At 47.6% G+C, this 27,234-nt stretch overlaps 8 protein-coding genes and 1 long non-coding RNA gene across 15 annotated transcripts; 5 read left to right on the top strand and 4 right to left on the bottom strand.

Moving 5' to 3' along the window:
- Positions 1-33: 33 nt before the first annotated feature.
- LOC117897023 (exocyst complex component 5) lies at positions 34-2,768 on the top strand. The gene is made up of 6 exons (XM_034805600.1): positions 34-135; positions 199-1,103; positions 1,165-1,752; positions 1,820-2,009; positions 2,065-2,382; positions 2,441-2,768. The coding sequence occupies exons 1-6, from the start codon at positions 103-105 to the stop codon at positions 2,537-2,539; spliced, it is 2,133 nt and encodes a 710-aa protein (XP_034661491.1). The 5' UTR covers positions 34-102; the 3' UTR covers positions 2,540-2,768.
- Positions 1,571-17,681, bottom strand: LOC117897036 (mitogen-activated protein kinase p38a). 2 transcript variants are annotated; one of them, XM_034805617.1, is made up of 4 exons: positions 17,525-17,681; positions 16,319-17,468; positions 2,312-2,315; positions 1,571-1,582 (listed from the first exon to the last, which is right to left on the bottom strand). In XM_034805617.1, the coding sequence occupies exon 2, from the start codon at positions 17,429-17,431 to the stop codon at positions 16,331-16,333; it is 1,101 nt and encodes a 366-aa protein (XP_034661508.1). In that variant the 5' UTR covers positions 17,432-17,468; positions 17,525-17,681; the 3' UTR covers positions 1,571-1,582; positions 2,312-2,315; positions 16,319-16,330. The 2 variants fall into 2 exon arrangements, with proteins under 2 accessions (XP_034661508.1, XP_034661507.1); XM_034805616.1 differs by lacking the exons at positions 1,571-1,582; positions 2,312-2,315 and having other exon boundaries at positions 16,132-17,468.
- Positions 3,302-5,490, top strand: LOC117897042 (NPC intracellular cholesterol transporter 2). The gene is made up of 4 exons (XM_034805625.1): positions 3,302-3,446; positions 4,335-4,442; positions 5,075-5,244; positions 5,311-5,490. Exons 1-4 carry the CDS (start codon positions 3,302-3,304, stop codon positions 5,395-5,397), a joined length of 510 nt encoding a protein of 169 aa, XP_034661516.1. The 3' UTR covers positions 5,398-5,490.
- On the top strand, positions 6,441-22,187 carry LOC117897046. Its single transcript, XR_004649064.1, has 3 exons — positions 6,441-6,657; positions 17,909-17,913; positions 22,175-22,187. It is a non-coding gene; the product is annotated as an uncharacterized LOC117897046 (long non-coding RNA).
- Positions 6,654-12,728, top strand: LOC117897029 (anosmin-1). Its single transcript, XM_034805608.1, has 7 exons — positions 6,654-6,823; positions 10,350-10,990; positions 11,056-11,174; positions 11,231-11,424; positions 11,480-11,880; positions 12,023-12,089; positions 12,455-12,728. The coding sequence occupies exons 2-7, from the start codon at positions 10,371-10,373 to the stop codon at positions 12,632-12,634; spliced, it is 1,581 nt and encodes a 526-aa protein (XP_034661499.1). The 5' UTR covers positions 6,654-6,823; positions 10,350-10,370; the 3' UTR covers positions 12,635-12,728.
- On the bottom strand, positions 12,676-14,227 carry LOC117897032 (serine--tRNA synthetase-like protein Slimp). The gene has a single exon (XM_034805611.1). It carries the CDS (start codon positions 14,182-14,184, stop codon positions 12,790-12,792), a length of 1,395 nt encoding a protein of 464 aa, XP_034661502.1. The 5' UTR covers positions 14,185-14,227; the 3' UTR covers positions 12,676-12,789.
- On the bottom strand, positions 14,516-15,779 carry LOC117897035 (putative mitogen-activated protein kinase 14C). The gene has a single exon (XM_034805614.1). The coding sequence runs from the start codon at positions 15,703-15,705 to the stop codon at positions 14,578-14,580; it is 1,128 nt and encodes a 375-aa protein (XP_034661505.1). The 5' UTR covers positions 15,706-15,779; the 3' UTR covers positions 14,516-14,577.
- LOC117897028 (4-coumarate--CoA ligase 1) lies at positions 17,982-20,552 on the top strand. Of its 2 annotated transcripts, none has more exons than XM_034805606.1 (3): positions 17,982-18,213; positions 18,664-19,339; positions 19,403-20,552. In XM_034805606.1, exons 2-3 carry the CDS (start codon positions 18,669-18,671, stop codon positions 20,364-20,366), a joined length of 1,635 nt encoding a protein of 544 aa, XP_034661497.1. In that variant the 5' UTR covers positions 17,982-18,213; positions 18,664-18,668; the 3' UTR covers positions 20,367-20,552. The 2 variants fall into 2 exon arrangements, with proteins under 2 accessions (XP_034661497.1, XP_034661496.1); XM_034805605.1 differs by having other exon boundaries at positions 17,982-18,226; positions 18,668-19,339.
- On the bottom strand, positions 20,961-27,216 carry LOC117897020 (unconventional myosin-Ia). 5 transcript variants are annotated; one of them, XM_034805593.1, is made up of 18 exons: positions 27,139-27,213; positions 26,592-26,818; positions 26,415-26,530; positions 25,236-26,361; positions 25,111-25,174; positions 25,012-25,025; positions 24,845-24,929; positions 24,685-24,779; positions 24,475-24,622; positions 24,086-24,408; positions 23,782-24,029; positions 23,034-23,730; positions 22,892-22,951; positions 22,479-22,810; positions 22,279-22,414; positions 22,064-22,216; positions 21,880-22,007; positions 20,961-21,828 (listed from the first exon to the last, which is right to left on the bottom strand). In XM_034805593.1, the coding sequence occupies exons 2-18, from the start codon at positions 26,694-26,696 to the stop codon at positions 21,705-21,707; spliced, it is 3,954 nt and encodes a 1,317-aa protein (XP_034661484.1). In that variant the 5' UTR covers positions 26,697-26,818; positions 27,139-27,213; the 3' UTR covers positions 20,961-21,704. The 5 variants fall into 5 exon arrangements, 4 of the variants coding, with proteins under 4 accessions (XP_034661484.1, XP_034661485.1, XP_034661486.1 ...); XM_034805594.1 differs by lacking the exon at positions 27,139-27,213 and adding an exon at positions 27,013-27,131; XM_034805595.1 differs by lacking the exon at positions 22,892-22,951.
- Positions 27,217-27,234: the final 18 nt, after the last annotated feature.

Below are 27,234 nucleotides of genomic sequence, written 5' to 3'. Positions count from 1 at the left end.
TCCGAGAGTCTGTCGGTATATTTGATCGATAAGTCCGCGGTCACAAAAACAACATAAAAACGCCTACAATTTGTTAAACAAAATAAACAATTTATCATAAGTATGCTGTCCCAATACATGGAAGAGTTTGAGCAGGTGAGTTCAGTTGAATATTAAGCAAAGTTATGTTTACCACGATGCCCCCCATCCGCTATTCAGGAGCCCTTTGAGGTGGGCGAATTCATTGAACGACTGACCTGGCGCACCAACAATGAGCTGCAGAACAGCGAAGACTTCAGCCCAGTGGCCCTGCACGACACGTTCATACAGACGATCAAGGATCTGAAAATCCTGCAGGAGAAGCAGCAGGCCAAGTGCGAGAGGCTCGAGGAGTCACTGCGCCAGGAGAAGGAGTCGCATGCAAAGAAAATCTCCAAGTTGCAGGAGCGACATCAAACGGCCATCGATTGGTTTGGCCAGCTGGATGAGAAAATCAACTCGGTGGCCGGCAAGATCATGCATCTTGGTGAGCAGCTGGAGAATGTAAACACACCACGTAGTCGCTCCGTGGAGGCGCAAAAGTTGCTCAACTTTATGGCCGAATTTCTGGCCGCCGGCCCTGTGATTGTCAATGATATCTTTACGGATGCAGCACGGCTGAGCGAGGCGGCGGATGTGATACAGAAGCTGTATGCCATCTCGCAGGATCTGCCGCCGGGCAAATTTGCCGAATCCAAGCGGAAGATTGAAAAGAAATACGACGAGGTAGAACGGCGGCTGATCGAGGAGTTTGCCACTGCCCAGAAGAGTGAGGATATTGAGCGCATGAAGGCACTGGCGCAGATACTCTCCCAATTCAAGGGCTATGCACAGTGCGTGGACGCGTACATCGAACAGAGCCAGATGCAGCCGTACAGTGGCAAGGATATATTCATTGGGATTGTGCCGCTGTGCAAGCACCACTATGAGATCATCAAGAAGGTGTTTGCCAACCCACAGCAGGTCATGTCCAAGTTCATACTGAACATCTATCAGCTGAAGCTGCATCAGTATGCCATGACCAAGCTGGAGGACAAAAAGGACGAGGAGAAGTACCTGCGCACCCTCTACGAACTGTATTCACGGTAAAATATCTTGAAACAATTGAAGCTGTCAGTTATCTTAGTCTGATATTTTCCCTTGCAGCACTTTGAAACTCTCCACCGATTTGCAAATCTACATGTCCACCATCGATGATGACCTTCTGCAGAAGCTAACGCAACAGATTTTCATGAAGCACCTGGCCGGCTATGCCGAAATGGAAACCAAGTGCCTGACGGCCAAATGCTCGTCGGAGCTGGAGAAGTTCTATGCCAGCAAGAAGCATCAGAAGACGCAGACCACCAAGGGTTTTCGTCGCAACATGGAGGTGCTGATAGCCACGCGGGCGAACATCAATATAGCAGCCATCGAGGACTACGGCGGCGAGACGTTCCTGTCCGAGGAGCTGGCCATCAATATGCTGCAGGAGGCCAAGGCCGCCCTGAAGCGCTGTCGCCTGCTCTCCAGCGAGGCCGAGCTGCCCGCCAATGCCGTCAAACTGAATGACATCCTGTTGCGCTTTCTGATGCACGAGCATGTGGATTATGCCCTGGAGCTGGGCCTGCAGGCAGTGCCGCTGGCCGAGGGCAAGGTATTCCCGCAGCTCTATTTCTTTGATGTGGTGCAAAAGACAAACATAATTGTCCATCTGCTGGACAAGTTGTGCCACACCTCAGTGATACCCTGTGTGAGGTAAGCGAGCATCAGCATCAGGCCATATAATTGAATGCCAATTTAAACTGTCTTTTGGCAATCGCAGCAACACGGCCAAGTACTCGGACTACGTGTTCAAGAAGCGCATACTGATGGAGCAGATCGAGACGAAGCTAGACCAAGGCCTGGATCGTTCTATTAGCGCTGTCATTGGCTGGGTCAAGGTCTACCTGCAGTACGAGCAAAAGAAAACTGACTACAAGCCAGAGACTGATGTGGATACCATATCCTCAGCTGTAAGATCTGTCTGCATCCATGACTATATCCATAAATAACTATTCTTTTCTCTAGGCCTGTCTGCAAGTGGTGCAAAGCCTTCAGCCCGTAATTGTGCAAATCAAAAAGTGTGTGGACGGTGAGAACTTGCAGAATGTTCTCACAGAATTTGGCACTCGGCTGCATCGGGTTATCTACGATCATCTGCAGACGATGCAATTCAATACGGCCGGGGCCATGTGCGCCATTTGCGATGTGAACGAGTATCGGAAGTGCATTCGGGAGCTGGACAGCGCTCTGGTGACGCAGCTTTTCGACATACTCCATGCCCTGTGCAATCTGCTGCTGGTGAAGCCACAGAACCTTCAAGAGGTCTGCACCGGCGATACTTTGGTGAGTGGCCATTGAGTTACGCCCTGTCTGCGGCGTGTCTAACGTTTCATCAATGTAGAACTATCTGGACAAGTCTGTGGTGAGGCAATTCATTCAGCTGCGCACTGATTTTCGGATCATCAAGAACACCAACTATCTGAAGGGTATCATTGAGTGAGAGAGCAGAGCAGAGCGAGACCCCGCCGATGAGTCACATTCCGAAATTTTCCACCTAGAGCGGTGCTTCTGGATTGATATATTGATTGGGGAAGGCGGAGAACATTCATTATCTAATAATATTTAATTATAGTACTCTTTTGGTTCTTTAACTTTCAATTAAACTCGAGTGGCTGGCTGCTGGTTCTTTACTTTTATCTGCACATCGTACACATCATCGACAAAGCCACTTAATTTATTTTTCTTTCCCGTGTGGGTGTCTGCGCGTGTCCACCAATTGCCAGTCACCGGATCCAAAACAAACCCTTGGCGACGTCACCGGCTACATCTCTATCTACAGCTTTGCGTCGATTCGATCGCTGTATTATCAGTCAGAGTAGGAGTAAGAGGCAGAGCCAGGCTCCCAGTTAATAAATCAAAGTTTATGGCTGCTCCGGAGAGTGCTCGCTCCCACGGCAGAGAGATACCAGCAGCAGTCGGAGTGGCCAAGCGTTTTGGCCACTATTAGGCGGTGCCACTGGTGTCAGTTACCTGTTAGCATTCCGTGAGGCAGCCCGTATCTGCGACCAAAGAAAACCGTTGACCGACACCCGACCGATCGATCGTTCGTTCGTGATCCGCATTATCGAAATTCTTTGTTATTGTTATTAAAATTATTTTGGGAAACGAAAATTCTGCACTCCTACGCTAATAAGTAATCGAAAGGTTTAACGCCCCACTTACTCTAATCGTTGCGATCCGAGTCCATTGAGTTGATTAAGCCATGCGAGGCGCTACTGTTTACTACCTCAAGATACTCTTGGCCATTTGTATGATCCACGAAATGGCCGGCGGCCTCATCAGGAATACCACTGATGCCGCCTACAAGAAGTATCTGTCACTCAAGTCGCTGCCATTCGAAGATTGCGGTGAGTAGAACACGAAGGATGTGTGAACAGGGATCAATCTCGGCACGTACTCGAACTACTTTCTCAATGAATAATATTTCTGATAGTGTCACAATGAAATTAGAGAGGCGTAAAATGATAATTACTCTTGGATTATTACAATACCATCATCAATCAATGAAAATATCTAATCGGTGTGCAAAATTTTTAATAATGAAACGAAATAATTGAACGAATAATAAGTGTGCTTCATTGGAAAAACCAATGACGAATGGTCAAATAAATGAAAGTAGTTTGAAATTTAAGCAAGAATCGTATATTCAATATGATAAAGTCGTGTACAGCATCCGATTACACAAATTAAAAATATATTTTATACACTCTATCTATCAATGGAAATCCCCAAAGAAGTATCAGACGTATCAGAGAGATAACGTTTAATTGAATTCTGGTTTTCACAGTGTATTTGATTAAGTGGATTATTTATTGACTGACATACAAAATCAATGATTTATGCTCTGCGCTGAACGGAATTATAAACAATAGTAAGTCCGAATACTATACGTATCCTCTTAAGGGGGATTACCGTGCAGTTTCGATTGTGAGACCCCCACCCAACAGGACTGAAATAAACGCAAATGAATGAACAGATTACATTGAGCTGCTTCTGCTGCTAAATTGGAAAGATTATCTATCATTCGATATTGTTTCGAAGGCCTTGGAAAGTGCAGTTGGTCAACAGATTGTCGAATATATACAATGTACTTATTGCAGAGATAAGCCAACCCCAGACGCAGAGACTAGTATTGGGAATACCCAAAGAACCTGCTACTATATTAACAAACTGCAAAATACTTTAAGCTCTTAAAGTTCGTACTTTCCTTTATTCTAAACGTTTATATTTCGCAGGCTCTTTGTACAAAGTCAACTACCTGGAGATTGAAAGCTGCTCAACATTACCTTGCTCCATGGCACGGAATGCGATTATTAAGGTGACGGTGCTCTTCGATGATAACGGTAAGACTAAAACCTCCACTGATAACACACGATCGATCCTATGCATCCCATTCAAATGTATATACATACATACATACACATGTACTACTTCTGATGAAATGTACGTGCGAGTGGTAGAGGACTGGCACTCGGAAACAAAAATAGATCAGCGCGGGCGAATCGGTCTTATTGTAGTCAGGGAAGCAACGCAAACGGGATACGGATACGGTAGTGTGTGAACCAGGCGATAATAATTCGTCGATGCCATAAAAGTAATTGATCCAAGATTGTAAATCACACAAATAATTTGAGCAATTTAGCATTATATGACTACTTTGCTGTAGCGCCCTCAAAGGCGAAGGCGAAGGCAGAGGTATCGATTCATAAATAAACTAATTTGTGCTTAATGATATTTTGATTAGTCAGCATAAAACAGTTCGAGTATCTTGCTATCTACATACATATGTAGATGAATAGATCTCAGCAAGTTTCAGATCGGATGGATTTGAGTGTGTGTTTGTGTGTGTAGAGGATTGGGTTTAAACTTTAAGCAAAGATTGGCAAAAATTATAACTCTTAATGTGGTATACCCTTCCAATTAGAGTGTTCCATTCAAGTATTTGGATCTTTGACTAATCGAATATATTTTCCAGGCAATGGCGTCACCTTCCTGAAGCACGAAGTGCGCTGGGTGTTCAATTATGTCAAGACCCAGGCGGCCATATCACCGGATCCATGCGATGGCGATCACGGCTGTATCATGAGTGCCTCCGATGGCAAGACCTACTGGGCCAATATCTTCGTGAACGAATCATTGCCGGTGGTAAGTAAACATCACAATCCAATCTTAAGACTCACACGGAACATTAAGGTTATTGGTTCATTTCAGATGCGGGGCAGCATGCTGTGGGAGTCGAAGGATGAGTGCAACCAGAACCTCATTTGCTTTGAGGTCCCAGTGTTGATCACATTGTGAATGCACCGTACATCGTACCGTACGGTGCATACACATGTACATACTATACACATACATATAACGAAAATAAAGTAATTGGTGCATGCAAAACAACGGCGAAATGTGCGCGACCCTCTGTGGCTGTGTCTGTGTGCATCCTTTAATGAAATTTTGAATGAAACTCATGCCGAAGAGAGAGAGCGACAGGCAGCGGGAAGAGCAAGATTCCACGAGAGCGTAACGTATGCCGGAAAAAAAATAAGAAAGAAGAATAGATGCGAGCACCAACGAATATAATACTCATTGTTTCTGAAAATCGTTCAGCTTTATATTAGATTTGAATGATTTATCGAGTTACAGATTAAATTGCAGTGAATGGAGACATACAAAAAGAATTTCTAGATATAATTTTATTAGAGATATCATTCGTATGGCAGTTATGCGACCTTGATTTCTGATGCTGATCTGTTATAGAAGATATACCGACATCAGGCAAGTGTATAACAATCCCGAGATCTTTGCTTCGGCTGCCTGCTGCTCCTGCTGAGAATCGTACGCACGCGCATACTCGCACACTGACCCACCGAAAGAGAGTGGAGCGAGAGACAGAGAGAGAGGAGAGCGACATCCCACCGAGAGCGGATGAGAGAGCAGCGCTACAAGTGGAGCACTGCAATTGCGTTTGGGGCCCATGATAAAAGTATACAAGGTGGTCTCGTCACCAAAAAAAAATCGACTAGCTATGCTGTTAATAAGTGCGAGTGTAAGGGTTCTGCTTGGTAGGTGTGAGCGAACAGTAGAGTGTGATGATTAGCCCTTAGATGGCAGAGTTCGTTATTTATTTTAATTAAGTTACTCTTATGTATTTCGTAAAAAAAATCGAATTTTCTTGCTGAAAAAATGTAAAAGTCAAATTCTCTGCTCATAAGGGTAAATATGTGGAACAACTACGTCCGCACACAACCGCCAACAAGCGAGCACACACTGACAACAAATAGACCCGAACACCGACCGACGAAACCACCTTGTATAGTTTCATCATGGCCCGGTGCGGCGGCTGGCATGGCCCCGGTGTGTGTCCGTTCAGTGTGTCAGTCAGTCTTTGCGGTTGCAACGCGACGGTCGACCCGAACCAAGCCCCAGAAACATCACATCACCACCCAGTGCTCCACAAGGAGCAGAACGGACGGGCAACGGGACAGTGCAAATCGAAAAACGGAACAGTGGCGGGCAAATATCGGGCGTAAATTAAATAATAAGAGAAGAGAGGTGTCGCGTTGTGTGCGATCAAAGAACTCCAAGTTGAAGTTAATCCTCCTTAATCTGAAGCGGTTGCTTAGTATATCAACGGATCGTATAGGATCGGAACGGGGACTGGATTCGGTGTGGGTGGAGCCTCTGCTCTGGGAAGTGCCTCTGAAGTTCCCCGAAAGCGTTTTCCATTATTGTAAGTACCTAAAAATGTATCGGCGGCCGTCGGCTCTCGTTCGAATGCCTTTTTCGCAATTTTTGGTCGGCGTAAAATGAGATTGCCTGCGTGCTAATTGCGGCAATCGTGGCGGACTAGAGGACAGACGGTTGGGGGCAGTGCAGACAGAGGTGGGGGATGCTTTTCTTGTTGACAATCGGCAGGGCAGAGTCTCAGTGGCCATACCCTACGCATCGCATCATATGTTTCTCTACAAATAACAGAACCCTGAAGCTAAGCAACCACTTGCTCCTCCGTTTACTTTTCACTGATCAGGATCGCAGTACTAAAGGCGTGCGGGAAATTTCACATCTCAAATAGCTCTGAGTGAATGAATGAGTTATGGGAGTGAATGAAGCTGAAGTGTTCTACTTCCATTACTCATGTGTCGCATTTTATATGTTATAGGATACTTCCACTTCCGCTAATAGGTTTTATTTCCAAAGCCTCCTCTTTGACTCTTCGCTCTTCGCTTCTGGGCTATCCCACTGAATGTTTTTTCTGATTATATTTCATAATAAGCAATCGTTTCATATCTACTGTGATTCACAATTGTTTGGTGAAACCGATGCTGTTGCCATTGAAGACTTTTTATTTTCAATGTGAGATCCTCCCCTTGGCTCGGAGTCATCTTAGCGCCGAAATTGACGATTGTTCCGCCTCAAGCCCATGACCGGCTTTCCCCCGCCCTTTGGGGTGTTTTGTTACTCTTAAACTCACATCCTTCTCTTTCCCCAAGGGCAGGGCTTTTTCTCTGTTTCTTCTTTTCCCCTCGATGCCGTGGGGTACGTTCTGCCACCCTGCCATCCCTCAGGGCTCGGACGTAAAGCGTTTTTTCTGGAACTACCGATGCACTTCAGCAGAACCACAATACGATGACGTTGCTCGTTGTTAAGGGAATACTCTAACAGAGGGTACTATAGGGAAGTATAAGTAGATGTCAGACATGAGAAAACCTTCGACTGGATTTCTATGCAACAGAACAATTTGGTACATCTTATGGTAGATATATTTATCCTCTTTTTAAATCATATTTGAATAACACTTTGAAGATCAAATCGGTAAGATTGCTTTTGCTATATCGTAATATATGGTAGAAAATAATGCAAGCAAATGCTAGGCATCTTTATTCCGACGCTGTCTTTGGTGTCGGTCCCTCACAGCCGTTCCCTTGAGGGAAATTTGTTAAACGAGTCAACACCATTGGCATCATTCAACGAATATGCTCAAAAAACTCCTTGTGGTGTGTTATACGAGTACATCAGCCATAAGATCTGCGAGGGTATCAAATGTTTCGGTTACCCACAGCTAATCTACCATTTTTAGTGCTGCTGTTGTTGTTGTTGCTGCTGTCGTTGGTCAAAGTGTTAAACGATTTGCATCGTATTACACACAGTTGCTGCTGCTTCTGCTGCTGCTGCTGCTGTTAGTGTTGCTCCTGGGTCTGGGTCTGGGTCTGTGAGTCTGTTTGTGGTGTATTGCCTGGCCATTGTCGCCAGAGTCGAGAGCTTCGAGCCGTCGAGCCGTCGAGCCTCGTGCTATTGCTATTGTGCTAAGCTTCGCATGAGGAACGAGGCAGAGCAGGAGGAACAGCTCTCTCCGAGCAGAGCGATTTATCACAGCAACGACGTCAACGAAATCGATCCGGATCTTAGAGCCCCCACCTACCGACATCACCCTGAATACAAGTAGAATGATGTACATATGTATGTATGTATGTGTGTTCTCCTTTTCCCCCTGTATGTATGTGCGTCTTTGTTGTGTGCGTGAGGCATAAAATGTAATTTTGAATTTTTGAATCGTTAAAAGCAATTAATTGCCACTACGCAACGGCAGCCAGAATGGCGAGGCATGCATCAGACTGCAACTGTCTCATCAGCATCACTAGGCATTCAGACCAGCCCCCTCCTCCATCCTACCCAGGCATCACTCCATCCATCCAATCCACTCTCCACTCTTCACACACTCTGCTCACACATCCAGAGAGCCAGAGGCCCCCATTCATATGACAGGCGGCATTGGTCGCCATAGCTTTACGAGTGTACTGCCCAATTTTGTTGCAAATTTTTCGTTCCGCGGAACTTGTGGTGCATTTCATCTCGTCTCCTCTTGGACAGACGGTCTTGGTCGGTGTCGGTCCGTCGGTTGGTCGGTCGGTCGGTCGGTCTCTCCTCTGTCTGTCTTCTGTCCCCGGTCTTCTGTCGTCTTTCGTCGATCCGATGATCGTTGCGCGCACATTCATTTGTCGCTTAATGTCCCTCAGTTAGGCCGCCCCAGCCGCAGCCCCAGGCTGCTGGCATCTGTGTGTCAGAGTCGGTGGCATCTCAGGCACTCCACTCTCCTCCAAGCAACCACTGTGCCGTACCCCATACACCTCTCCTGCTCCTGTTCCTGCTGCAGCTCCCTTAGCCCCACATTCTGTTCGGTGCGGTTCTGCTCCCAGAGTGTCTGTATCGCCTTGGTATGTGCGGCATCTGCTGGCTAGGCTTCTGTGATGTGATCTGATGATGCTGCTGCTTGGTGCTGCTTCTTTCTGTGGATGGGGATGTGGTGACATCCACTTGCAGCACAGCACAGCACTCGCACATTCGTCGTAGTCGTATTTTCTTTGGCTTGCACATTCACACGCATCAGCCAGAAAACAGCAACAGAAACAACAGCCAAGCCGCCACATAAACTGAGGACCGACCGACCAACCGACCATCAGCCATCAGCCATCGGACCATACCCATAAAACATTAGTTTCCCATTTGCGTGCTAAATACCCTACACTTGGGGTGGAAGCCAGCCAGGCATATCGATTGTTGGCAGTGTTTTGGTCATCAATAAGCTAAAGATTGGGAAACTGACTAATCACTCTAATCAAGAGTATAAATCTGTGTATGTATTACCAGAACATATTTCCACGTTGAAAAGTTTTTTTTTGTGTGAATTTTTACTTAATTATGTTCGGTATTAAAATTTAAGTTATAATCCAAGTAAATTATTTAATTTCACAATTTTTGTGATTAAAAATTCTTGATTCTTGTTGCCACATCACTTTCCTCTGAGTGTAGGGTAATCGTATGGTCGTATGCATCTATAGCCGCAGCCTCTCTGTCTCTGTCTGTGTCTGTTGGTTGTCCGTCCGTCCGATACCTCTCTCGTGGCACGCACTATGATGCGCGCTTTGAAGTCCTGTCAAGCACTTGAGATACATTTATGTATTTTTTGCATTTTCATTGCTTGGACTTCGATGGAGGAGGGTGGCAGGGCCGGAGTGTGTGCGGCTGCGCACAAATGCGAAGAATGATTAGTTAGTTGGTCATGCAAAATGGGTGAAACCGGTTCGGAGCGCATAGCACAGCACAGCGACCGATCCTTTCAGCATAATCAACATGCAGCATGTGGCATGCTGCTGATGATCGGCACCCGGGCACGGCACACAAATTATAAACGCACGGAATGTCCCACAACTCGGACGAGATGAGATGAGATGAGATCTTACCTGGCGAATCATTTACAGATTGCAATCATCATCATCATCATGGAAGTCCACTCCCTGAGGTCGGCCCTGCTGGCGTTTCTTTTGCTGTTGCTGCTGGGGCATCGCTCCTCCTCGGGCAACGCCAGCCACCAGGTGCAACGGCAGCGAGCGTCTTGGCTGCGCGACAGCATCGACATCAAGGACAAGATCATCGAGCTGCAGTGCCTGGCGCGTTGCGGTAGCACCACCAGCAGCAGGGCGGAGCGAGAGCGTTGCCTGGACCAGTGCATCCTCGAGCTGCTGCGGGCACCGCGCGCCGGCAGCTGTCCCCCGCTGGGCAGGCAGACACGGCCGCGACTCTCCTGCCTGGACAACTGTGTCTACGATCACGACTGTGCCGATGTGCAGAAGTGCTGTGTGTCCTCCTGCGGGCCGGTGTGCGTGGATCCGGTGGGGCTGCGGAATGACACGGAACTGCCGCCGATACCCCGGATCCAGTACTTCAAGATGTCACGCGGCCACAAGGTGGAGCTGCGCATCGAGTCGTCGCTGCTCGTCTACTACTTCCATGTGGAGGTGCGCTACCACATCGGACGATTCTTTGCGCCCCGCAAACTCGGCCTCTGGCAGTGGCAGAAGGTGGAGAAGATTATGGAGACGAACAGTGGACGGAGCAAACTGTAGGTCCCAGCCCCCCCCAACACCAATCGATGATTCCATTCCCTTACCTATTTCCAATCCACAGCACGGATGTCTTCTTCAATATGCGACCGGGTCGCTGGTACCAGGTGCGAGTGGCGGCCGTTAATGCGTTTGGCTTCCGCGGCTACTCCCAGCCCACGCGGCCCTTCTCCTCGGCTGGCAGTAAGTGTGCGCCATAATCCCATCAAGTCCCCTGCTAATGCAATCATCCCACACAGATCCGAAGCCACCCAAAGCGCCCAACGATTCTAAGATTATATCAAAGCAGTACGATGGGCGATTCATGAACGCCAAGCTGGTGTGGTGCCCCTCCAAGTCGAATCTGCCCGTGGAAAAGTACAAAATCATTTGGTCGCTGTATGTGAACAGTGCGGAAGCCTCGATGATCACCCAGGACACTTATGTCAAGGATGTTAGTTCAGGTTGATCAACTCTGTTGTGGTTTCAATAAATTCGTTTCCTTGCAGTCGCATCAGTTCGAGATCAGGAAACTGCTGCCCAACTCCTCGTACTACATTCAGGTGCAGGCCATTTCCTATAGCGGCTCACGACGCCTGAAATCCGACAAGAAGTCGCTGCTTTTCAACACCACGCTGCAGTCCCTGGAGCCGTATGCCCCGCTCAAGTGCTCCGGGCACAGCTTTAGGAGCAAATATCATCACATCAGCAGCATCAGTACCAGCAGCACGGACAGAACTTCCACGCCGGTCAACATCAATGAAGTTGCACCCGTCGTGAATCGAACCACAGCCGTAGGCAGCGCCGCAGCCACCGCCTCCACCACCACCTCGTATGATGTGCGTTTCCGGCTGAACCGGAAATTTGGCATGATTGTGCAGATTTTTGGATTTCAGCCACACAAGGAGAAGTAAGCGATGCCCTCATGCTGTGTGACCGTGTGCTCGTGCCTCTCCGCCGAACACATGTTATGCAATTATATTTGTAAACAATTTCTAACCCGAAAAAAAGAAAGCCAAACAACACTTTTCTGATGCCGCATTCGATTACAGGGTCTATGAACTGTGTCCCCAGGAAACCAACTGCGAGCAGCGCGAGTTCAGTGCGATTCGAGCCAAAGTAAGTATCGGATCCCGTACCCTTGTGCCCTCCAACCACAACACAAGTCATGCTGACGGCTGCCACGAGCCACAGCAAGCCACAGCAAGCCACCGCTAGCCGGGTTCGTGCCAATCGTACAGTGTTACGCCCCCCGGCTCCCATGCCATCGATGGCCAAATGATTAGCTTACAAGTATTTAATTGACCAATTGGATTTGGCTTACATGGCACAATTCATGTTTGTTGGCGCTGGACACGTTTTTACAGCGCCACGTACGTGGTTTAATTGTTGTTCCGAAATGCGATCCTAAAGGTCTAGGTGGATCAAGGATTCCCACAGAAAATAATCCAAATAAACTTATTTTTCCCCATTGGCACTTGCAGAAAGATTCGCTGGAGTTCAGCAAGCTCAAGTACAACACGACGTACGTGCTGAAGGCCCTGCGATCCAGTCCAAACTCTGTGCTGGATGAAACGAGAAATGTCTTCACCTTCACAACGCCCAAATGTGAGAACTTCCGCAAGAGTTTTCCCAAGCTGCAGATGAAGTGCGGCGGCGAGTAAGCGGTGGGAGAGAGCTCGCCCCACAGACCATGAGATTATACTAGATTGTAAATAATTGTATGTAAAACTTAACTTTTTACTTATTGTTAGACGTAAGAGCCACCACAAACCCACATACAGAAATCTGAACAGAGGTCCAACACCTCTCTCTCTTTCTATTTGAAGAGGTCCTTGAACTGCTGCACATCCTGCTCCATTGTGGGTTTCCGACTGGCCCCCAACAATGTGCAATCCTCCAGGCGTTTGTTGTGCTCCAGCAGCGCCGCTATCAGTCGCGTTGTATACAGCACGGGTCCGCCAACTAAGTGCAGGAATTCGTATTGCTTTTCCCGCCGCGTGCTAAACAGAATGCGTTTGGACACAAAGTCGCCGTAATTACTGATTCGTCCCACACAGACGTAGCGTTTTAGCGACGGGGCATACACCTCGATGACCGCACGCAAACTTTCAGACGGAGTCAGCGCCGCTGCTGGCGCATACACAATGCGGAAGGGCACGTCCAGGGCCTTGTAAAAGTCGATGGCCAGGCTCAGTGTGTGTTCCAGCTGAGCGTTCGCCTGGTCAGCCGTTTGGGTGGCCACAAAGCTTTGCACTGCATTCGTTTGTGTGGCCGTATAGAGGCTGGGAGTGGGTCCATATTTCTGGGCATCGGCGCGGTTGTAGCTGCGTCCACAGCAGACATAGCGCAGGGGCAGCACAGAGGGATAGACGCACAGCTTGGTCATGGCACCCAGATAGCTCTCGAAGGCGGCTCCGCCAGTCAGGTAAGCGGTATTTATCTTGTTCTGCAGCTGTTCCTCTTTGACCATATGGTAGTCTCCCAAAGGCGTGGCATTGGCCTCCAGCAGGACACAACGCACAAAGTCCGGATTGGCGGTTTGAACAAAGTCGCCCTGGGTGACGAAATATCGGGCCAACGACTGCATGGCATTGACATCAAAGTGCGCTGCCTGCCCCATCATGTAGTAGCGATTGTTATCCACAAAGTGTATGAGATCTTGCCGCTCCAAGTGGGATGGTACGTCTCTGGTGCCACTCGGCATGCCATGACGATAGAGCAGCCGCTCCTCCTCGTCTCCAGTAGGACACTGTGTATGTAGGCGATTGGGTAAATGCAGGAAATCATGTATAAACTCATCCTCGATGGGATAAAGTGCCTGTTTGAGCACTTTCAATTCGTTGCGCAACGTCTTTCCGCGCTCTTTGAGCTCTTCAATCTGCTGCTCGCTGCCACCCTTTTTGGTTAGGTCTTTCAGGTTTTGTGTGACGACCTCCCGTTCCCCCACCACCCGCTGGAGTTGTTCATGGTGTGTCTGGTACTTTTGGTACTTCCGTAGCACACTGTCCAGACTGATGTCCAAGCCGCGGCTGGCGATGCTCTGTTCCAAGGAGGCGCGCTCGTCGAAGGTTCCGGCAAAGTCCAAATACGGGTGCAGTGTCGCATAGTTTTCGTTCGCCTTGTCACCGGTTATGTAAAGAGCGGATATCTTTCTGATGCACCCCTTTTGAGCTGCACGGCAGTTTCTTAATACGACTCTAAGGCCTAACATTATTTTAGTAACCGCAAGCAAGTAACTTTCACAACAAAACAAATCAATCAGCTGTTGGCAGTGTTGCCAGATCGAGAGTGGACTCCATTGTGGGTACTGCTCCATTCAACTGTCATTCAATTTTCAGTAATATTTGAATTAAAAGAATATCCGCCTGTCCGCCTCGGTATGTGACTATACGAGCTAGAGAGCTAAACCCTATTGTACCTCCTGTTTGCTGCAAATACAGAAATGAACGACTTCACGCAGTATCTACTTCTGGAACTCATTCGCGCCGCTCTCCCGCTCCAACGAAGTCAAGACTAAATATGAATAATATACAAATTTCCCACAGAGTACGACTGGCTTTATTTGAAAAGAACGAAAATATTTTATTTATTATTTATATTAACATCACTTTTGATCCACCTGACACATTGCACACTTCAGAGCTTCCTCGTATGAGGGAGGAGGTCTGAAATTCCTGATTTCATTCAGCACAAGCTCCTTCCAGCACTTTACAGAAAGCCAATCCATGTTCTCAAAATTTTGATCATAGAGTGGAGCAGTGTCCTCGTCGTTGTGGTGAGGCTTCACCAAGTCTTTCAGGAATGGATGTCTCAATGCTTCATCGGCTGTTATGCGATTGTCCGGATCCAGTACTAGCATTTTCTGTATTAAGTCCACGGCCTGAGAATTGCCGGCAAGTCCGAAGAGTTCCGCAAAATCGCACTGGCTCTTTGTGGGCAGAGATTCAATGTATTTGCGAGCACCTTCAAAGTCAATATTTCTTTTGAACTCGGCCGATGGTGTGCCCATTTTATCGATGATGCACTCAAGTTGATTCAGATAGTCCCGTCCGGGAAAGAGGGGACGACCCGTAATCAGTTCGGCAAATATACAGCCCACAGACCACATATCAATTGCATTGGTATAGTTCGTCCAGCAGAAGAGAATCTCGGGGGCGCGATACCATCGTGTCGTCACATAAGTTGTCATATCTTTGCTGGTCAATCGTGCCATGCCAAAATCGAGAATACGCAGCTCGCAGTCTTTGTTCACAGCAATGTTGCCAGGCTTCAGGTCCCGATGGAGGACACCAGCACTGTGAATATACTTTAAGCCCCTCAGAATCTGATAGAGTATCACCTTAATCTGACTGTGCGACAGCTTTTGCGACCGTATGACATTATGAAGGTCTGCATCCATGAGATGAGTCACTAAATACACCTGCTGAAAGTTCTCCAAAGTGGGAGTGGGGTTGGACGAAGGCGATGGCGGATGGAATATGTCCAACAAACTGATCACATTCGGGTGATCCATGTGCTTCAGCAGACGTATCTCGCGATAGACTCGTTTGGCATGCTCCGCCGTTTCGAATGGCTGCAGCAGTTTCTTGATGGCCACATTCACCTCGCTTCCACGCAACTTCACTTTTGACACCTGGCCAAAGGAACCGGCGCCGAGGAGCCGCACAACCTCATATACCTCGGGGATCTCCCATTCTTTCTCATCCATTACCAATTTGGTGAATTTTGACATTTTATTTATATTTATTCCTTTGGCTGCTGCCCACAAAACGTAGCTTTACCTGTGGCGAAGTAAATTCAACTGATTTTAAACGTTGCTTTCCCACTTTCCTCAATACATTCCCTTATCAAGCGATGAGTGGAGCCTAATCAGTTGGTTATTCACTCCTGGTTTATGACCGGAATTGGGGAGGGCAGGAAACGATAAAACAGTTTGCCAGAAAAAAACAAGACAAACCTTTGTTCTGATGGGCATTATCAAAATATATGTATATGTTTCAGGTAAATGTGAAATAGCCAATTTTGAGTATTTAAAGTGTTTCTGCACTACCGGTGCTGCCAGATCGTTGGCCAAGTGGCTCCCTCTATAGTTTGGATTCGATTGGATTTCGTGACGATTTGAAATGATTCAACTTTTACAAGAAAAAATACGCCTTTAATATACAATACAAAGATTAGTGGCAAGCAATAACAAATTTGTAAATATACAATACAAAACAAATATTAGTCAACATTAAGATTTTGGTACATTTTGAGTACAAAAGGCATCAGTTAAAACAACTTTGTTGCGTGGGGGTATAAAAAGTAGAAATTCTCTCCTGAATAATACTTAAAGAGCTTGCTGGGTGGCTCGATCATCATTTCATTTCCTGTAGAACCTGAGTAAAAGACGGTGGCGGCTTAAAGTTGGTGACCTCTTTGTAGATGAGCTCCTTCCACTTGTCCACTGGCAGATCCATGTCCTCGAAGCTTTGATCGTAAAGCGGTGAGGTATGCTCGTCGCTGGGCTCCGAGTACTTCTCCAAGTACGGATGGGCGAGGGCTTCTTCGGCCGTGATGCGCTTTTCAGCATCCAGCTCCAGCATCTTCTCCACCAAATCGATGGCCAGCGGATTGGCGTTTTCAAACACCTTCTTAAAGCTGCGTCTCTTCATGGGCGGCAGTGACAAAATGTAGTTGCGAGCACTCTCCGAGGAGATCTTCTTCATGAAGTCGTCCGGCGGCGTGCCCAGCATCTCCATGATCAGGTTGAGCTGATGAATGTGATCCGTGCCCGGAAAGAGAGTTCGTCGCGTGATCAGCTCTGCCATAATGCAGCCCACCGACCAGATGTCCACCGTCTGGTTGTAGTGCTGCCAGTTGAGCATAATCTCCGGGGCCCGATACCAGCGTGTGGCCACATAGCCAGTCATCTCGTTCTCGGTCGGCCGAGCCAGCCCGAAATCCAGAATGCGCAGCTCGCAGTCCTCGTTGACTGCAATGTTGGACGGCTTCAGGTCGCGATGGATAACTCCAGCGCTGTGAATGTACTTTAGACCCCTGAGTATCTGGTAGACCAGAAATTGTACGTGATCGTCTGACAGGTGCTGCATCCGAATGATATTGTTTAGGTCCGCGTCCATCAAGTGGGTGACCAGGTACACCTGTTGAAAGCTCTCCAGCGACGCGTTCGCCGGATGAGGATGGAATATGTCCAGCAGCCCGATCACATTGTCATGGTCCATGTGCTTCAGCAGTCGCAGCTCGCGATACGTACGCTTCGCATGCACGGACGACTGAAAAGGGCGTGCCAGCTTTTTTATGGCCACATGCATGTTGGTGCCCCGCACCAGAGCCTTCGAGACCTGGCCGTAGGCCCCAGAGCCCACGGGCTGCAGGTTCTGGTAGATGTCAGGAATCTCCCATTCTGTGCGGTTTATGTCCAATTTGTAGAACTTTTGGGTCTTTGACGCTGACATGGTGTTGCTCGTTGCCGCTGCCTTGAACTATTGGCACCTATCAAAGTAGAGATATTAAACAGCAATACGAACAAAACAAAAATGGCTGATTACGTTTATCTTGAGCAGTTCCAGTTCCACGGGCACACTGCACGCCCAAGTCTAACAACAGGAATGCCAAGAAAAGTTCGAAGGCATATTTATTTGTTCTATTACTCCACGCTCCGTTGTGATGCGTGTTAGGGGGACGTGAATCAGAGAATGTGCTCGGCCAGCAACGAATTTCGTGTGCGCTGCACCACAACATAATTGAAACAAAACCATGGCCAGTTGCTATCATAACATATGGACCATTTGATATACAATATAATTAAGATGTATTTCACATTCATATCAATTTTTGTGGTAAACTAATATGCTTTAAGTTTTCAATTGTACCGCATTTAAATAAAAATAAATATATAGTGTTGCCAGACAGTCAGATTCGATTTCGATCAGCTGTTGTTGTTTTTGAGTGCCTCGCTCTTTTCCTCTCGCTCTCTCCGCACAATTACATGGAATTGCAGACACTGGGCGCGATTTGTTTTTCTCACAATATTTATTTTTCACTGAATGAAGTCATTGGGACCTACACGCGCGTGCGCACTGCTGGCCTAAACACTATCAAATACGTTAATCTAATCGTGCCATAAACACACTGCTGGTTGACAATTCGCGCCGGCCATCAGAACTTTTAGTTTCTCGTCGAAGCCGCTCGCGTCCGTTTCGCCCAACAACCGTTGTGACCCAGAAAAAAAGTGACTGTAAGTTAGTAAATAAAAAAGATGGCATGTTTCAATGTTTCCCATCTGTAAAGTTTATAAAGATTGTTGGGTATTGTTATACACATGTATCTATCGGCCTTAAACGACTGCCAGCTGGATTGGGATGCGAAATTTCGTCTCGTTTTCACCACCTCCGCGCCATGAACTGCGACCTTTGGAACGTGGACTTTTAAACATGCATATTCTGTTTAATCAAATCTCTGTGATAGCAGCAGCAGCAACAGCAACGTTAACATGGGACTTAAGCTACAGAAATATATCTGTTAATGGACAGCGATTAGATTAGCTGCGTGGGTTCAAAGACTGTTGATGTTACTTTGGTTGGGTGCCGGGTACAACCGAAGAAGCAACTGCTGTTCAAGGGTTGTTGCTGCATAGAAACCACCCCCAATTGCCACACCCACTGAAATTGTTTCTCATCTCTTGCAGCCGCAATGACTTCGACTCTGCTGCCTGGTAATATTGTCTATGGCGGACCCATAATCGAACGCGAGGCCCAGGACTACAGATCCTTGGGCCAGTTCGTGTTGGACAAATACAAGGGCTTCGGCGACCAGACGGTGCTGGTCGATGCTGTCAGCGGTGCCGAGTACACGGCCAGTTTCATGCACAAGTCGATTGTGCGACTGGCACACATACTCCAGAAGCTAGGGGTCAAGCAAAACGACGTCATCGGTCTGTCAAGCGAAAACAGCGTCAATTTCGCATTGGCCATGTTTGCCGGCTTTGCTGTTGGCGCCACGGTGGCACCCCTCAATGTCACCTACTCGGAACGCGAGGTGGACCATGCCCTTAATCTGTCCAAGCCAAAGATCATATTCGCTTCCAAAATAACCATCGATCGAATCGCCAAGGTGGCCAGCAAGAATAAGTTTGTAAAGGGCATCATTGCGCTCAGCGGCAGCTCCAAGAACTTTAAGACCATCTATGCCCTCAACGAGATGATGGACAACGACAAGTACAAGACAAAGCCGGAGTTCTTGTCGCCCGTGTCGAACAAAAATGAGGATGTTGCGCTGATTGTCTGCTCATCGGGCACCACAGGACTGCCCAAGGGTGTGCAGCTAACCCAGATGAATCTGCTGGCCACCCTCGACTCGCAAATGTAAGTGACCAAATCGATATTATTCAACTTAATCATTCAACATCATTCTTTGTCCTTGCACAGTCAACCCACGATGATTCCCATGTCGGAGATAACGCTGCTCACGGTCATTCCCTGGTTTCATGCCTTTGGCTGCCTGACACTCATCACCACCGCCTGCATGGGCGCACGTCTTGTGTATTTGCCCAAATTCGAGGAGAACCTCTTCCTCTCGGCCATCGAGAAGTATCGCGTGATGATGGCCTTCATGGTGCCTCCACTGATGGTTTTCCTGGCCAAGCATCCGATTGTGGAGAAGTACGACCTGTCGTCCCTGATGGTCTTGCTGTGCGGAGCCGCACCGCTCTCCCGCGAGACAGAAGATCAGATCAAGGAGCGCATTGGAGTGCCATTCATTCGACAGGGCTATGGTCTGAGCGAGTCCACGCTGAGTGTGCTCGTCCAGAACGATGACTTCTGCAAGCCAGGCAGCGTTGGAGTCCTCAAAGTCGGCATTTACGCCAAGGTGATTGATCCCGACACGGGCAAGCTGCTGGGAGCCAATGAGCGCGGCGAGCTTTGCTTCAAGGGCGATGGCATCATGAAGGGATACATTGGTGACACCAAGTCCACGCAGACGGCCATCAAGGATGGCTGGCTGCACACCGGAGACATTGGCTACTACGACGATGACTTTGAGTTCTTCATTGTGGACCGCATCAAGGAATTGATCAAGTACAAGGGCTTCCAGGTGCCACCGGCAGAGATAGAGGCGCTGCTGCTTACCCACGAGAAGATCAAGGATGCGGCTGTCATTGGCAAGCCCGACGAGGCCGCCGGCGAGCTGCCACTGGCATTTGTGGTCAAGCAGGCCAATGTGCAGCTGACAGAGAACGATGTGATTCAGTTTGTCAACGAGCATGCCTCGCCCGCCAAGCGGCTGAGGGGTGGCGTTATTTTCGTCGATGAAATTCCAAAGAATCCGAGTGGCAAGATCCTGCGCCGCATTCTCCGCGAGATGCTCAAGAAGCAAAAGTCCAAATTGTAAACGAAGCAAGCCAAAGTCCCCCCCATCCATCTGTTGTACAAAGAGTTTACTAATATGTATCGTTTTTATTATTGCTAAACTTTGTTTTATAAACTACCAACTGGTTGGGTGTTTTTTTTGTTTGTTTGTTTCGCTTTCTTTTCACGTATTTTTTGGCTCGTATTCTTTGAAAACTTAAATAAAAAATGAAAATTCTTAACTCGCGGACACAAAATTGGGCCTTTTGCTTTACACATGCCACATACATACATTTGATGTCCGTAACTAACAATAACAAGAGTTATACATACCACACATATATGTATGTATGTTTATCCAACAACTACACAGCTTACACTACATTTTCAATCTCTCAAACAAACTCCTTTTATCCTGTTACCCATATTGTTACGCGAGTATATAGACTCATCCATTTATATATCATGTATATGTATATATTTATGTGTATATAATTTATTTGAAATATTTAGCTACACTTCTGCTCTGTTTTTGTAAATAGTTGCTTAACATTTTTTGTTTGGTTTGTATGTGGGGGGATAGGAAAGATTTCTTCTGTTCTGGGGAATTCATTTGTGGCATATAAAGAGGTTCATGTTTATGTTTATATATGACTGTGTTCTGTTCTGTTCTGTTCTCTAGCATTATTAGTTCACTAATTATTGTGTATGAAACCTTAAAATGTAAGAGAAATGCCTTGGTTTCTATAACGGAAATACATACATATATATTCATGTATATATCAATAGTTTGTGTAAAATCTCTAACGTTCTCCACTGCCACATTGCTCAGTATCCCAGCAGCCAGTACGTACTTATTGTTGCAATTCTAATCGACTTGGTGCATGAAATATAAACTTACACTTAAACCTAAAATCGCTCGATCCTCGAACACAAAAAATTATATGAATAAATTCAGTTGTTCACTTCGTTAGTTACGTTTCTTTGGTTTTCTTTTTTTGTTTGCATAAATAAAGTACGAGTGCATTCTAAAATTAGTTCTCCAGCTCCATACTAGTTTTCCCTTTTACCCTCTCACTTTTTGGCACAACAAATGACAACAAATTGTGGTTGAATCTCTCACTGATTGTCGCTTGTGAACAACACTAAACCTCTTCCTTTCGCTGTAAATTAATGTTTGTCTGTGTGTGTGTTTAAGTTATTGCTAAAATTGTATTTTGATCCCTGGGACCACATTATAAAAGACGACAACGACGACGATGAGGCAGAGGCATGATGACTGGTAAAATGATGTACGTATAAATTATGAATACGGACCACGACTTCGATCCCTGCTGCACTAAGGTGATGGCTCGTAGCCATGATTAGATTCTGTTGCGGATCACACAATTATCTCCATGCGGTTCGCCTTGCGCGTGACCTTTGGCGGGCCTTGTGCTAAGTCCGACATGCCGCCGTATTTGAACGAGAAGATGACAGTCTGTTGGCCAAAATTCGCTTCAAATCTGCAAGCATAAAGAATTAGAAACACATTTTCCAACATCAGGTGTACTTACTCTGTGCTTATGTGTATCTCTGGCGGTTTGCCTGTGGCATTTTGTATGACTAGAAACATTTTGGTCACTATCTCAATGACATGACCCGTTTGGAACACAAAATCTCCCTTCTTACGTCCAAATTCAGACTGCAAAAAGAAACGATTCAGTCAACTCTCTATGGCCTGCTATAGACAACACTCACCGCTTTCACATGGAACACAGCAATGTCATCCAGGTAGGGGCTCAGTGACATCCGATATATCTCCGAGGCAGGCACTCTGTACTTGATCTGCAGCGTTCGCTGGTCCAACAGCAGCAGCGATGAAGTGGATAGCACCAGCAGAATGGGCACAAACTGCAAGCGTGCAATAAATATTTATCTTTCAGCTCAGTTGTTATCTACAGGCTGCTGCTTACCTTGCCGCTGGAGCGTGCTATCTTATTGATTATGTCCGCAAAGACAACATATTGATCGTTTGTCTCGGCGCACATCTTCTTCCACTGCTGATTGTGACGCAAACGCACATAATCGCCCACAAACGGATGACCCACACTGCCAAGACCAAGACGCATATAAGTTAGTAGAGCGAATAAATGCTGAAAGGACCTCTACATACCTTCGTGCATAGGAGGCTTTGCGATCCTTAAATATGATGCTGGCCGTCACCTTCTCTCGCATACGATTGCGCGCCGTTTGATCGAAAGAGTTGCGATAAATGTAGCACTTCCAGCGATGATATATGGAGCGCAAATGCCGAGAGGCGTCTGCCAGAAAGACAGGCGCTGCCGGCCACTCGGTGGAGAGCGGACTCAGTGTGTTCGGTGGCAGGCGCAGCGGTATGGTCAGCAGGAACTGGCGTATCTTCCACTGGCGGTAGTAGCGAGCTATCACCTCGATGGCCCATTTCACTTGGCGTTTGTACTTGAGCGATCGATACTCTTCACGTGCCTGCAGAATGTAAAACAAATATCAGCCAAAGATCATCAATTTTTGGAGTGGTAAAGAGTGGAAACAACATGCAATGCTTACAATACGATATAAACTCCACAAGTGCCTACGACCCGTGAAGGGAATGCCAAAGCGGCACTCCTACAAACAAACGAAAGAACATGCAGAAAACCATCAACAAAAAATTAAGATAGAAACTGAAACTGAAGCTGCCACTACTTACGCGCCATGTGCGCCAGGCACTCGATATAACCATCTGGCTGTGTCGCATGCGTTGGTAGCGCTTCCTGGCATGATACATGCGAAACATCTTCTGGATGAGCACCGCCAGCTCGCTGATGCGCAGGCGTCGGAACTGCTCCAGCTCGTAGACGGTACGCGGACTCCGCACAAACACATTCTTGGTGCCGATGGTGAACTCTGCCGATGGCAGCGGCAGATTGCGGATGATCAGGGCAATGCCCTCCACCTGGCTGCCGCCATGGTAATGCGGCCATGTGAGGCTATTGAGTAGCTTGTAGCGATGAAAGAACTTCACGTGCAGCAGGTGGTAGCAATGGCCCGTGCGACACAGATGGACCAGCGGCATCAGCGACATGTAGCGCACCTGATGCTGCACCAGAGCCAGATCGAACTGATGCGGCTGCTTGCACTCGTTGGGCTTGATGCAGAACACATAATGGGAGCGACGATGCTTCACAATTGCCAGCAACGTTTGCAGCTGGGTGCGTATGTTCGAGCTGAGAGTGCTGGGCTTTTTGCTCGTCTGCCGGCGGGGATTGCCCTCGGGGAACAGGCTCTGCACCAGCGACAACTTGCTCTGATAGCAGGCGGCACTTATATACTTTGGCAGCATGTCGGAGTTTTTCTCCAGGAAGCGATGTATCGAGTAGTTAACAACGTTGGCAAAGTGACGAATCCTGCAAGATGCAAATTAATACAAACTCATTGGATGGAAGGGAAATACTCACTGAAAACACATGGAATTGCTGCCGCTGGTCATGAAATTTGGATGCCCTGCGCAGCATTGTTGGACACGCAACAGCAGCGCCTCATTGCTGCTCAAATGGGACTCATTGATCAGGCTGAGGATGCCATAGCTCGGCTTGTCGATCAGCTCACAAATGGACTCGTTGTCGAAGTAGTCAATACGCGACCATTCCAATCCCTCCCGTATGTACAGCTCTTGCTCGGAGCGCAGTAAATGGAACACAAAGTTCTGCCGAAAAGAATTAGAACAAGAGAAACCTTTTTGATAATTGACTTGACACTTGCCTGATGGATCTTTTCGGCACTGTAGTTGATGGCAAACTGCTCAAACGAATTGTGATCGAGCACTTCGAAGCCATAGAAGTCGAGCAGGGCCAGATTCTTTTCGCGCTGCGTCGATTTCAGTGTGTCATTGATTTTGTTCACCAGCCACGTGAACAGGCGACTATAGAGTGTGCGGCACAGGGTATTTCGATTGGTGGCCGCCTGACGGGCATCCATTTCGGAGCCCACATCCTCCTGACTGCTGTTCGAGCTGTTGGCACGCGTCAGGCAATTGATTAAAACTTGAGCCTCCAGATTCAGCAGCTGAGCCGTTTCTTGCACCTCTGTAAGGGGTAAAAGTTAATGAAAATTATTATAAATTATTTGATAACTCATGCTCCAGAGCTTACCATACACATTGGACACCTGACAGCCCTCGGTGCCATCGATATTGGTCACGGGCACAAAGATAAAGTTGCCCAGCTTCAGAACGACAGCAATGACACGAAAAATGGAGCTAGTCTCATCACAGCTAAGACCCAGCACATCCAAAGAACGCTACAAATGATAGACCATAGAAGGGTTTAACTAAATTCAAAGCCTAGGAACTGAGGACGGACCTTGGTGTAATGAAAGTTTAAGCGATCCTCCTCCATGGCAGTTGTGTTGCGCAGCAGCTCATATTTTTCCACATTTCGGTACAGCTTGAGCGATTCTAAAAGCAATTGGGAGAATACATATGTAAGGATTAGTAGGCACAAGACTGGGGTAATCACTTACTCAGCAACTGGAGATCAGCACCCAATAGTAATTGGTAGAATATGTGAAAGTTTCGCTCGCCAATGACGGTGTCCGTAATGCGCGTCTGTGGAAGGAATGGAAAGTAAAAAGTTAGCAAGAAGAAAAAACTGAAAAGAACATCAACAAATGTTTGGCTAAGAGCAAACCTTTTCCAGCATATCTTTTTGGGCAAGCATGAAGATAAATAACGAAATTGTTTAAGGATTTATATATGGAGGGATTCTTTCGGTCTGGGTTCTACTTACAGTGGGTAATGTGCACTCCCATTGGATCGCCCCTAAAATCAATTTCAATATCAAATAGTTTTCCCTGCAAAGCGAGACATTCGTTAATTAAAGATTTTATGACACATAGATGACTTATGACTTACATATCGGCTGGAGTTGTTGTTTTTCAGCGTACAGGCATTGCCCATGGCCTCGAGAAAGACATCCGCACAGGTGACGCACTCACGCAGCCGCTGTGTGGGCGATTTGTGGCGTCGATGTAGTGAGGAGCTGGCCGAGGGCGTGGGCGACACCGAGACCGATACCGAGCTAGGATGATGCGACTGTGGTGGCGGCGGCGGCAGCTCGCCCAGCACTTTGCTTAGCTTGTGTGCATCGTACAGCGAAATACGTTGCGTTGATCCCATCAGAGAGTGCCGATCCCGATCCCTTTCCCTTTCTGGCTGACTCTCCGTGGAGTGCTGGCGCACCAGATTCGAGCAGCTACCGCGACTCAGATTGCTTTGGTGAGCGCCGGCGGCGGTGTTGGATGATAGGCGACTGTTGCTGCCGCGCAGCAGCAGCATCGGCGACTCGGCGCCGCCGCATTCCTCCTTCTCTAGGCTCTGGGCACGTACGCATTTGCTGTGGCCGCACTGGCGACAGCCAGCGTACGACAGCATGGCATACTTGGGCGATGTGTTGTTGCCTGCCCCCTTCTGGGGCAGTGCGGCAGTGGCAGTGCAGGCTTGAGCTTGAGCTTGAGTCTGCTGGTGCTTGAAGCACGACTTGGTTGGATGCAAGTGATGTGAGGAGGCGGCGGCGGCTTGCGCTTCGATCAGTGTGCTGATGTTCTCGCTGCTCTTGTGGTGTGAGAAATCAAAGTCCACAATTTTCTCACGCATATTCCGCCTGCTCTGGCGTTCAATGCTCTCGGCACGCGTCCTCGAGCGCTGCGATGGTCCGGGCGACGGTGACTGGCGACGTGCAATGGCCGATGGTGTGTTCTCCGCTCTGTTTTTGCATATAATAAAGTTGGCAGTGCCGGAGCAGCTGCTCGAGGCACGCCTGTGGGCGTGCACGGGAACACCGCTGGCCGAGCTGGTGGACGATTGCTTGCGCAAGACATTCGGAGTGTGGCAGAGCGAGCGATCCTGTATGTGTGTCAGAAAGTTGACAATCATTTTAAATGTCTCCGTCTTTCCCGCTCCACTCTCCCCCGTGAGCAGCACGCACTGGTCCTCGCTGTGATCCTTGAGGGATTGGTAGGCCAGGTTGGTGAGGCCGTAACTAAAAAGGGGAATTGTAAGAGAATGGGCTGTACAATCCACTGCACTACTCACATGTGTGGTGGCAGCTGGAAGATGCCCTTGTCGCCATAGTTACGGACATTGTCCAGCGTGTGCTCGGATATGTGATGATATGGATTCAGAGCCACAACAGAAGTTCCAATGTAGGTCTGTGCGAGAGAGAGTAGATAGAGTAGCTGCTGGCCACAAATTGTTTAGATTTTCCCTTACATATATATGATCGCGCTTGTAGCGCTGATGGATGTTGTTTATGAAACTATCCTCGGACAGATTCTCGAGCAGCACCGAGTCCCAGGTGCCGATTTCCTGTTCCATTGCGACACCCAATTACAACAACGTCGTCGTCGTCGTGCACGGCAGCAACAGTAGTGGCAGCAGCAGCAGCAACAGCAACAGCAGCAGCAGCAGAAAACGAGCCCAACATTTGAATATATCAACTGCGGGTGGGGTGGCGCGTGAGGTGTGAAAGGCGTGAAAGAAGAAGGGTTAATGGCTGCAACAATTGCATAATTTATCGCGAACGTGTGCTTGCATCTGGGCAAATCCGTGTTTTGATTTTCTGATTGAATTATTGATTTTCAGTTTCTGGCTCGCGTCGTCGTGCAACAGCCTCGCCACGGAGTACACATACAGTTATCTTTGCACTTGGCGGCCCCCGCACGACTTCAGTGGATCCAACACCTTCCAGTTGCACTCTCCAGCCTCCGCATCAACACAAATTGAATTTTCTTTTGCCCGAATTGCACATTTTGTTTACCTTTTCAGATATTGAGGCATTTTGCTGATAGATCCAGTATGTACTAGTGGTGGCAGACTACGGACCATCGATTGGACCATTTTCCAGTTGCCTATC

This window comes from Drosophila subobscura, chromosome O (genome assembly GCF_008121235.1).
Source record: "Drosophila subobscura isolate 14011-0131.10 chromosome O, UCBerk_Dsub_1.0, whole genome shotgun sequence".
Taxonomy (NCBI): Eukaryota; Metazoa; Arthropoda; class Insecta; order Diptera; family Drosophilidae; genus Drosophila; species Drosophila subobscura.
Note: the sequence above shows the minus strand (reverse complement) of the source record. Positions and strands in the feature narration are given on the sequence as shown.